General features: G+C 27.1%; 1 protein-coding gene across 1 annotated transcript; it reads right to left on the reverse strand.

Moving 5' to 3' along the window:
• Positions 1-341: 341 nt before the first annotated feature.
• Positions 342-10,893, reverse strand: LOC120071817 (bidirectional sugar transporter SWEET17-like). The gene is made up of 6 exons (XM_039024204.2): positions 10,701-10,893; positions 10,571-10,607; positions 7,419-7,629; positions 3,722-3,883; positions 3,062-3,181; positions 342-813 (listed from the first exon to the last, which is right to left on the reverse strand). Exons 1-6 carry the CDS (start codon positions 10,735-10,737, stop codon positions 493-495), a joined length of 888 nt encoding a protein of 295 aa, XP_038880132.1. The 5' UTR covers positions 10,738-10,893; the 3' UTR covers positions 342-492.
• Positions 10,894-12,115: the final 1,222 nt, after the last annotated feature.

The following is a 12,115-nucleotide window of genomic DNA, read 5'->3' on the forward strand; positions in this document are numbered from 1 at the left end:
GTCATGAGAAGTTGATATCCTCCTTAGATTTATAAATCAATTAACTTGAATGTCAAAAACAAACATGCAATTATTCCAAGTTAAGAAATTCCAATCTTTTATTGTCTCTCCCAAACACAATTAAATCTTTTTCAAATTAAGAAACCAATACCTCGATCGAATCTCATTTAACACACAAGACCTTAAACCTAACGGCTTTTAAATCAATCTGAAAAACTACCTCAATCATGCATTTAAGCCATATTCTAAACCATCTCTTTTAAGGATAAATCTTACCAATAAAGGCATTTAATCCGTGATCAAGAGACGAACGAGTATTCATCACGTTAATCTAAGTAAAATTTTCAAGACAAAAAAACCTTACACTAACATAGATTACCAAATAAGCTGTTAATACAAGTAGTAGGTACATATAAGTTTGGTAATTATACTCATTACATATACCCAAAAAAACAAAAGTTATATCTTGACTTCTTCCCTTAAAAAAAAAAATCAAAATTTCTCACTTTCCACTTCATCATCTTCATCTAGGGGTCCAGTAGAATGGAAGTCATATGGACCATAAGAAAGTGACCTCAAAATATTTTGGACACTGTATTGCCTATCTAAGGTTGGCTTTGGGAGGCTCAGCCCTTTGATTATGCCTCTGTTTTTCTGATGATCATCACCATCGTTCATTCCCATCTCTACCAGATGAGCTGATCCCTCTTCCTCCATCATCTCCGTTGATTTTGTTGACTTTGACTTCTTCTTGTATATTCCGTATATAATCAGTTGGGCCGACCCCAATACAAACCCTATTCCATTTGGCACCTAAACAAAATAAAAAATTTTCATCTTAGTACCTTACTTTTATCTAATTAAATTTCCAACCTTTAAATTTTGTTTATTTATTTCACTTTGTTCTTTAGACTTTTGAAGTATTTGTTTTAGGGTAATTGCATAGTGCTTTTAAGGCTAATAATTGAAGTTGTGTTTTCTATTCTTGCAATCTAAATCATGGAAGTGAAACCCACTTGATTACTTTTGTGGCAGTTTACCCAATCATGTAAATGTTAAGCATTGGTGGGACCTACGTTTTAACATTACCCCTATTCTTGCAATTCGCAATTCGATTGCTCCCACATGAGGTGTCAATCTGTTACAATGGACGAACTACATGAGACCCACTTGGATTTTGACGTACTTTGCTCTTGCCTTCCCTCAATATGTACACTTCGATTTGAGTAGAAACACACCACTCTTTCTTTTGAAGACCAAAAACTTTCAGAAATATCAAACTTAGATGCACATTTTTCTCTCCCTTTTCATGAATCCCTCATTTTTTTTCTACAATTTTTTGCTTTCTCTCATGCTTAATCTCAATCTCGCTCTTGCTCTTTCTCCAACTCTTGTCATGTGACCAAAACCACACATGCTAGGTACTTCTCACTTTGGTTTAAGATTGCAAAGCGATATTATTGTTATTTTTTGGGCTTCCAAACTCGAATTTGAGTTCCAGATATGTGATCTCATCAATAAATTCCTCTCTTGTTGTCCATGTCGCTCTTACTCTCTCTCAAACTTGATCTCACTTTGTGAAAACCAAACACGCCAGGTATTTCTAGTTGTGGTTTAAGATTGCACATCGAGATAATTATTATTTTTTTAAAATAGTATATATATATATATATCATTTTTTTAAAAAAATAAATCTACAATTAAATTAAAATGTGAATTAGATTAATGAAATTTAAAATAATTACTATTTCTTTTTTTTAAATCCTTGGTTTGGGTATTAAATTTTTAAAAATTTTAAGGGTATTATGGTAAAACATATACTTTTATATTAACGATGACACAAGTTGGTAAATACAATCAAAAGTGGTAATACAACCAAAGTTAATTCATTTACTATTACATTTCAATTACTTTATAATACAGTCCAATTACGATTGCACCTAAATCTTAAATAGGATAATAAACAAGGCCTAAGTGCATAGCAACATTTTAAAAGAATTATAAATATAGCAAACTTATCAGTGATAGATTCTATCGTTGATTGACTGTTATTAATAATATGGTCTATCGTTGATAGACTTGAGAGCCAAAAATAAATTTTGCTATATTTAGAATTTCTTTTGCATTGTGCTATATCCACAAATATTTTTTTACTTGATTGTTATCATTGCAACTCTCCCTTTATTTTAACCCTTAAACTTAAAACGATAACCATTTTACTTCTAACTTTGGTTGTTCAACTCTAAAACTTTTCATAGATGGAACTTAGAAACTTTATTTAAAACCGCTCTTTCTAAGTAAATATTTTCATATTTGTTCTTTTAAATTAAATATTAATAAAATATAGAGGTTGGAGATTCAAAAAGAAATCTAATAATTAAATTATAAATTTGGTTCCTATGATTTATGAAGCTTATCCTATATATTGTAATCTTTTTCAAAGTATAAGAACAAAATTTACGACTTAACCTAATCTAAATTATAACTGTACAAGTGTTTTTTCTACTTCACTATTTTCTATTTAAAAAAAATAAAAAAGAAATCTTCACTATTTTCATACCAATTATCCACTTATTAATTTACAAGGCTTTTTTGTTCTCTGTGGTAGTGTCTTTATTTTATTTAGCCTTAGGTAGATGATTTTGATTCTTTCTACTATTTTCTTCTTATTGTTCACCCACCCAATAATTTTCTTGGCTAACCTATGGAGCTCTCTAACACATGTCATAGTAACAAATTATTAAGTACTAAGAAAGGTATCTTACATTTGTTCAAAACAAGATAAGAATCAAAGTAGTTGTTTAAAGTTCCAAAAGGTATCTTATTCATTTGCTCAAAACAAGACAAGAATCAAAATAATCATTTAAAGTTCTAAATTGCAATATATATTTTCTTTTTTCTTAAAAAATAGATACTTTAAAAATTCAAGTAGTAAAATGAATATTTTAAAAATTGTACGAACCAAAATAGAAATCAAATCAGAGAATTCAAATATCAAAAGAAATTTAAACATATATTTTTTTAAAAATTAAAAAAAGAATGGGTGAAAGTATGACATTACCGCAATGTAGATGTCCTTGACGAGAATAGCATAGACAGACCAAATACCGGCATTTAGGAAAAGGAAGAACGAGAGAAAAAATGGCATATACTCCACGCTCTTAGTCCTTATCACATTTTCCTGTTTCAACCATAACAAAATAATAATTAAGAATATATATTTGAATAAACATATATACACATCTTCAACCATTAATTATGAAAACGAAAGTATTTCAATTGTAATATTCCGATGTCTAAAGTTTAGTAGATTTAATTCCTTGGAATCTCTCTTGAGTTTGGGTCAATTTAGATTCATATCCTTGGTACTGAAAATGGGCATGTACTATATTCATTTTGTAATCTCTATTTCGTGAACTATTAATTATATTTGGATGTTAATTAATAGATAATAGAACACCATATCGTTTTTTCATTAATTTCTAACTTATAATTAACCATTAACGTCTAAATCTAAATTTCTTAAAATCAAATGATTGCTAAACTGAAAAATTTAGAACTGTAAAGATTAAATGAGCAATATGAATAAAGTGATCAAAACTATATTTAACTCTATTCATAAGTATTAAAAAAAAGGCTTATGACAAATTTTATTTTCTATTCGATATTTGTACCGACATCGAAAAGTAATTGGAATAAACTAAAGGTTGAGGATAGTTACCATGACAGCTAGAGGGGAAGCATACATGCCAATGGTTATAGCAGCACAAATAATTCCAACAAAGGTGAGCCTCAAACTTCCATGCATGGCCAAAAGAGTTGCACCAATTACACTTCCATAGAACACAATATTGAATAAACCAACCAGTTTCATTGTTGACACCTGAAATAATTCCCAAAATTCAGCTTCAACTAGCCTATATGAATATGGTAATTAAATTATAGGCTTAAGTCCTCAAGAAATTATTTAATTTGGAGTAATATTTGAGTGCAAAGCTACATCTGTTATTATGCATCGAATTGTGATTGGACAATTGGATATGTTTTACAAAAGATTGATACAATCTAAAATGCACCAAACTATTTTTCTTTATTTAATTTTTTGTATTCTTTTACTTTCACATATCGATAATTGGTCTTTGAACTTTACATATTACCGTTTTGAGTTAAATTCTCTTTGACAACTTGTATCTAGTATTTTTTAGTCTATTCATTTTAATTCTTAAACCTTCAAAATGTTAATTTTAGTCTTAAAACTTTATATATATTGGCACTAACTAAAATATTTAAAGCTACATTTGATAACAATTTATTTTGGTCTTTTATTTTTAAGAGTAGGCTTGTTTTCTTTTTCTTTTTCTTTTTTTCTTTTTGAACAAATGTTTTAGTTTTCACGTCTCCAAAAGAAATATTTCCAAAAAAAAATACGTTTTTAAAACTATTTTTTTAGTTTTAAATTTTTAGTTTGAATTTTGAAATATCTTTTTTTAAAAATAAGTGAAAATAATATTTATAAATTTAATTTTTTTAAAAAAATTAAAAATCAGATAGGTAATCAAACAGATCTACTACTTACAAAATTGAAAATTCAATTGGAATAAACAAGATAATGATATGGAGGTTCTCTTTTTTCATACTTACGAATCTAGTACCTAATGTTGAGATTTGTGTCAATTTGGATCGGCAAATATTTTTATTATTAAATTTCATAGAATTTATAAATCTATTAAATACAAAATTTAAAATTTAAAATTTTATGTAAAAAAAAAAAACTTATAAAAGTTCTATAAGAGACATTTCTTTTGGAGAAAGATACGAGGTGTGGATCAGTAGATCTATAAGATCAGTCATAATTAAATGCAGTTCAAGGGTTTAATAAGTATTAAATTAAAAGTTTAGAGATGTATTAAATATTTCCAATTTTTCATAGTAAATAGACAAATACTTAAAATTTAAAGACTAAATTTGTAATTTAATCAAAAGAAAATAAGAAAAAGATCATTTTTTACTTAAAATATGTACGAATGTATCAATTTCCAAACTTTCAATTGCATCGATTTTGACCCTAAACTTATAAAAGTGTTGCAACTTTTAATCCTTAATAAGTTTTTGCTCCAAGTATCGTTAAAAATTGTTTGTATATATGCGTTTAATAAATTTAAAACATATGAAATTAATTAAAAAAGAGAGAGAAAGAAAAACAACATTAGAGGTATGTTTTTAATGGTTAATTTTTGCATCGATCAAACTTATTTTGGTTAAGACTTTATTTTATTGAAATTAACGAGTTTACGAAGATTATTACATTTTTTTTGTTAATATTAGAAGGTAAATTAACAAAAAATTAAATCGATAGTTAAAATTATAATATTTATGTTTGTTTAAAGTCAAAATTGATGAACTTAAAAAATTAAGGTTTAAAAAGATGTCATCAAATATATTTACGATAAGGTAAGATAAACGAAAAAAATTCTTTTTAGTACCATAATTATAAAGATAGAAATTGAATCGTTGATGTTTAACGAAGAAGATCACATCAATTACTAGTTCAGAAAAATATTAGAAATCATTGAATTTTAGAACTAATTTCACATTTAGATTAAACATGGATAATCTCACACGATAACCAATTCGCATTTATTACTATTTAATACGTTAGTTAAAGTATTATGAAATATAATCACGACAAGTGTGTGGTTATTCTAGAAAAAAAGAAAAAGAAAAAAAGTGTTTGGCAGTGAATGACTTTCCTAATTAACAATTTAACTTTATTCATATTGTTTATTTATAAAGGAATTTTTTTAGTTCGTGAGAATTTGAACCTCATAAGGTACATATTTTAAGCTAGATTCACTTTAGGATTTTATGAAGAGAATTACAAAATTATAATAATAGAAATACTATTTTATATTTGAACTAACAAAAAAAAAAAAAAACTATATCATACAATTCATAGTCTATTTTCTATTTATTCCATAAAAAAAAATTATAAGAGAGCCATCATATTGTAAAATTAAGCATTTTTTTTTCCTTCAAACATAAAAATGTCGACAAATTGTACTCAATAAAATAGGAAAAAAAATACTTATGAAAATTTTAGTTTACATTACATGAAAATTGTTGATCAATACATTAAATAATTTGATTGGATGAGAAATGGAATCTTCGAATATTAATGTTTTTTTTCCTTTTTTTGAAAATTAATTTTAATCCATAATATTTATTTTTTTATTTATTTAGTTTTTCCATGTGGTCCCCTAATCTTTTTTTTCAATGTATTTCCTTTTTTGAAAAAAGTTCTATGCATTAATGTTTTTTCAGTTAAGCCCTTGCATCACCCAAAAAAAAAAAAATAAACTTCAATATTAATAAAATGATACAATTTATGAATTTTAGAATGAAAATTTTTAATTTCATTTAGTTTGAATTTTGTCTCAATAATTTATAAAATGTTTCAGTTTAGTTTCTTACCTAGTAATGGTCAAGTTCGCCTAATGATAATTTTACATAACAATCTATGAATCATTCGCTAACCTTCTAAGAAATGTTAGAAGTTTTGAGTTTTCTTCTCTTTAACTATATATTTTTTTGACATAGTACATGTAAATTTATTGCATCACTCAGAGATAAATTGAAAGGTATTGAAAAAAAAAAAAAAAAAAACAACACAAATATTTGGGAGTAGTTGGGGCTATTTGTTTAAGTGTAGAATTCACTATATTAAAAGTTAATAAATCATGAAAATGATGTTAATAAGTCGTGAGTTAGCTCATAGTGGGTTTAACAACTCTTTCGGTCAAAGAAGAGTGAATTTATTAATAACTCTACTCCCTCAAACACTCTCTAAAGACTAGACTCTGGACTATAATTAGTCGAGAAAACTAATTGTTTAGACCACGTTTGGTAATTATTTCGTTTTTATTTTTTGTTTTTGAAAATTAAACCAATTTCCTCTCCATTTCTTACAAAAAAAAAAAAAAAAAGAAAACAAAAACAAGTTTTTAAAACCTATTTTTTTAGCTTGGCTTGGTTTTTTAAACCATTGGTAAAAATTAGATAACAAAGAAAGAAATTTGGAGGATAAAAGTACTATTTATAAACTTAATTTTCAAAGACAAAAACAAAAACTAAGGCCCCGCTTGGTAACCGTTTAGTTTTTTGTTTTCTTTTTTTTTTGTTTGAAAATTAAGTCTATTTCATCTAGTACAATTGTTGAATTCATAGTCAAATTCCAAAAATAAAAACAACTTTGGAGGTGTAGGTAGTGTCCGTATACTTAATTTTTAAAAATAAAATGATTACGAAACATAGCTATGATTATATTAAAAAAAAAGGTGTTAAAGATTGAGGATGAAAGTGAGTATAATAAGGTTTAAAAAGCATGAAAAGAAGATTATAATGAGAGAGAAAGGAAATACCTTATTGTGTTTGGGAGCAAAGATGATAAAGAGAGTGACATAAGAGAGTTGAAAGACAACACCAGCACCATTAACAGTGGTAACAAGTAGCCCATCAGGTTTCAAAATCCCATAAAATGTCCACAAGCTTGTGCTCAATAATGTTGTCACATATGGTATCCCTTTGTAATTCTCTGTTGATTTCTTCTTCACTATTCCTATAAATGTTTTTCTTTTCATATCCCAAACACACTAAATTAGTATCTCCCTTACTTCCCTTTCACAATTTTTTTTTTTTTTAATTTCTAACCATTTAATTCTTTTAGTAAAAATTAATATTAATATTTCATGAGATTTCTTTCCTAAATAAATCGATAAATTAATTAGAAACTTAATGTTTTCATAAAATGCAAAGTCTATATTGCATCTAATCTTGATAACATTTTTATGTTGGAATTAGATTGTTACATACTAAAGTTCAAAGACTAAATTGTTAAATATATGGAATAATCATTATAAACCAAAGTTTAAGGACTGAATTATTACTTTCATGAAAGTTTAAGAACTAAAATTATTTTTTTCTTAAAAAAAAATTAAAATAGTTTTTTTAACATTATTTTTATTTCAATATTTTTGTCCAAGACTACATATTCTATTTTAGCTTTTGTAATAACACTTTTATTCAAAACTAGTTGAAACCAGTGTGATGAATTTTTTTATCTCTTAGTTTAATTCTTCTTCTTTTTTTTTTTTTTTTTACTTTTAAAATTGAGTTTTTGATAGGTTAGTTTAAATTTTTATAGTAAGAGAACATATAAACTCATAATATTTATATTTACCATCAGAAAACTTTAAAATAAAAGCTAATCACTTTTATTAGAAATAAAAACCTAATTCTAAATAATATGTTACACAAAACTTCCATAAAAACTAAGAAGAAAATGAAGAGGAGATACTTGATGGAAACCAAATGTATAACACGATTATTTGTAGAGGAAATTTAGATTTCAAATGATAGATTTTTTAAAAAGGAAAATTTTCTTTATTTACCTTGAAGTAGATATTGTTTTTAAGGCAAAATAAATTTTTGGTCCTTGAGATTTGGATCTGATGTCTATTTGGTCACTGAAATTTTAAAATAGGAACTTTCAGTCCCAAAAATTTAAAGAAAGGTGTTAAATGATCCTTGAATTTATTAGACTGTTAGTTGACTAACAAAAATATTAGGTGGCAGCTACTAATTTGCTGATTTGGCATATTTTATTGATTTTATATTAGTTATTAGTGATCGTGAATGCATATGTCATTGTCGGCAAAGTTTCCCGGAGGAAGGTAGGAAAAGATCGGGAGGGAGAGAATAAGAGAGAAAAAAATTATCCGTCACATGCCCAATCATCAATAACTAATATAAAACCAATATAATATGCCAAGTTAGCAAATTGATAACAGCCACATAATGTCTTCATTAGTCAACTAACGGTTTATAATCAATTCAAGGACCATTTAGAATCTTTCTTCAAATTTCAGGAACTAAAAGTTTATTTTAAAACTTTAGAGATCAAATAGACACTAACTCCAAATCTCAGGACGAAGAATGTATTTTGTCCTTATTTTTATTTTAACAAAAATAAATATATCAATCTTAACATAATTTAATTGATTAAGAGATTATATTATGAATCAATATGTCAAAGATTTAAATCCCCATCAAACTTAATAGGATATATGATTTATATTTAATATAAAAATTAAATAATTTTTTTTTAAAAAAAAGATGAAATCTATACATGGAAACAAAAATCATTTTCAAACATCACCACCAAACGGTCCCCTAAAACAAATCGAATGAAAAGGTTATTATAAAGAGTTTTATTTTTTGTGGAGAAAAAAAGGGGTTTTATTTTTTTCAGCCAAACATTAGAAAGTGGGAAAGTCTTCCAAAATAAAAATAGCCTCTTTCAAATAAAATAAAGTAAATGAATAAAACAAAATAAAAATAAAAATAAAATAGTAATTAATGCCCATTTATGAACAACCTCACATTTATCTGTACCGTAACGTAATTTTACTTTATAGCCTAACAAACTTTTGAAAATTGTCATTAAAAGCACCAAAAAAACGAGGAAGAAAAGTTAAATTATACTAAAACCACAATACAAACTTTAAAAAACATATAACTCAACCGCTATAAAACATACATCTCTAATTAAAAGGTCAAAATTCTAAAAAAAAAGAAAAAAGAAAAAGAAAAAGAAAGAATTTAGAGATTCGAATCCCTCCCTCTAACTTATTATACTAAAAAAAAAAACTTAGTACATCCTATCAAATTGTCAAATCATAATTTGTATGATTTTTTTATGTGAATGATGAGGGAGAGATGTATGTAAGTATTGCTCTTTAAAATATATGAAATCAACAAGCTCGGAATTTTATACAACCTCTTTTTCACTTCAAAGACCACACATGACTCTAGAAATTTAAAATTAATTTTTCTTTTAGTACAATAACATTTTCGATATGATTCAAATTTTTAATATTTTAGTCAAGAATATATATACTTTTAAATATAATAGAAGTGAGAGGATTTGAACCATATATTTTTAGTTTAATAATAGATATGTTTAAATACTACCTTAGCCCCTATAATTTTAATCTTAGTTTATTTTGGTTCTTATACTTTTGAATTGTTCATTTTAGTTTCTATACTTTCAACTTTGGTTAATTTGGTCTCTATACTTTAAGAATATTCATTTTAGTCCTGGTACTATTAACTTTGGTTTATTTTGGTTCTTACACTTTAAAAAAATTGTCATTTTGATCCCTTTATTTTCTCTTTTAAAGGATAAAAACAGTCACTTTTTTTAAAGTTTAAGGACCAAAATGAAAGTACAAGAATCAAAGTGAAATATTGTTAAAGTATAGGAACCAAAATAGACTAAAATCGAAAGTATAGAGACCAAAATGAACATTTTAAAAGAAAAATACCAACATAAACAAAAAAAAATCAAAAGTATAAAGACTAAAGTAGTATTAAAACCTAATAGATATTATGTCATATGAACTAAACCAACTTTAGGTCAAAAAGATATGGTAGAGTTCATTCAACTATGTGGAACAAGCAAATTTACTGAAAATGAAAACTTTTGGAATTAAAAAAAAACATTGAAACTCACATGGGAGATGCAAAAACCAGAATTGAAATCACATTCCCTGCGTCCAAACACACCAAACCCCCCATCAAGATCCCAAAAAGAAAGGGAAAAAGTACTAAAAAAGGAGCGAGAAAGAGAAAAGGAAACTGACCAATGATACCCATAACAAAGCTCAGACTAGCAGCCATGACTTTTGCCGGGATTGAAGCGGCGACGGTGGCGGCAGGCGGAGGAATTAAATTATTGAAGAGAGAAGGGAGGAGGATAGAGGAGGAGGAGGGAGAGAGAAAGTGTGTGTGTGAGGTTTATTTTTGTGGCTGAGTGTTGAAAAGGGTACGAAAATTGAAAAGAAAATGGAAATTGAATTTTGGTTTTTATAGATTCTCGAAAACAGGGACCTCCACTACAATGGAGGCACGTGTTTGTTTTAATTTCTTTTTTCAATTTACAATTTTGTGTTATTGGAGCCAATTAAAAGGATATTGTCCTTTTATAAACTATTTAGGAAAATATTGTTGTTTTTAAACTATTTGTAAAAATATTGTTGTTGTTTTTTTTTTAAATCAGTCGATGGTTGAAAATTCAACCTAGATAGGTCGAATTTTGAACCTTCGACCTTCCTTTCATTTGTAGAACTTTGAACCCTCGACCTTGTCCTTCCTAACATTATTATTGAGTCTGTTTAATTATCATTCCAGAGACCTTCCTCTATCAAAATATCGTATTTCTAAATTTTCATAAGGTCCCCCTGGAATTCCTTCCAAAATTTTTTGAATAATTTTTACGGATTCTGTCATCTCAGCAAATCTGACTAAATAACTAGTTAATGAATCTCTTTCTTTTTGTCATTGAACTTCCCTATCAAATTCGAGAGCGAGAATACCATACAAATTTCTTTTTTTTTTTTCCTTTTTAATTATTACATATTCTACCTTCTTCTTTCTAATTCTTTCTTTTTTTTTTTTAATTTTCCATTTTATAAAAAAAAATTCTAAAAATATTTTATTATTTTATTTAAACTCTAAAAAGAATAAATTAAAAAAAAAAATAACTCATAAAAAAAAAATGTAAATTAAATATCTCATTTATATAAAAATAATTACAAAAATCAATGTGTCCCACAAGGCGGACGTCGTCGATTTCGAGCTAGTTGTCGTTGTCGTCGTCGACTTCGAACTTGAGGTTGCTCGGGTTCTTCTTGATGTTGCTCTGGTACCTCTGCAGGCGCTTCATAATATAAATATTCATTATGCTCTCCACGACCCCGACCATGTCCATGCACGTATGAAGACGAAGGACCAGCCTCTGAGTCATAATGTCCTGAACCAAATGCTGGCATCATCATCATCGGACTAACATAATCAGTTTGACTCTACGTCTGCGTCATAGGGGGCAACTCTTCCACATTATGTGCAACCTCATCAAACTCATCCTCTTCCCGAACAGGTCCTCTACGTCTAGGAGCTGGTGGAGGAACAATAGGTATATCGTACATATAATGAATTTCCTCCATATAGCTTTGGTTGTCACTACATATAGCAAGAACCTGGTTCGGATCATTCGCAA

Source organism: Benincasa hispida, chromosome 2 (genome assembly GCF_027475165.1).
Source record: "Benincasa hispida cultivar pf3 chromosome 2, pf3_genome.v1.1, whole genome shotgun sequence".
Classification (NCBI taxonomy): domain Eukaryota; kingdom Viridiplantae; phylum Streptophyta; class Magnoliopsida; order Cucurbitales; family Cucurbitaceae; genus Benincasa; species Benincasa hispida.

What these genes read in the sequence shown, in the direction of transcription:
- LOC120071817 (XM_039024204.2), bottom strand. Translation starts at nt 10,737, where the DNA reads ATGGCTGCTAGTCTGAGCTTTGTTATGGGTATCATTG. An exon ending in CTTTGTTATGGGTATCATTG is followed by an intron (nt 10,608 to 10,700) that starts GTCAGTTTCCTT and finishes GTTTGGACGCAG; the next exon opens with GGAATGTGATTTCAATTCTG. An exon ending in CTTCCCCTCTAGCTGTCATG is followed by an intron (nt 3,182 to 3,721) that starts GTAACTATCCTC and finishes TGGTTGAAACAG; the next exon opens with GAAAATGTGATAAGGACTAA.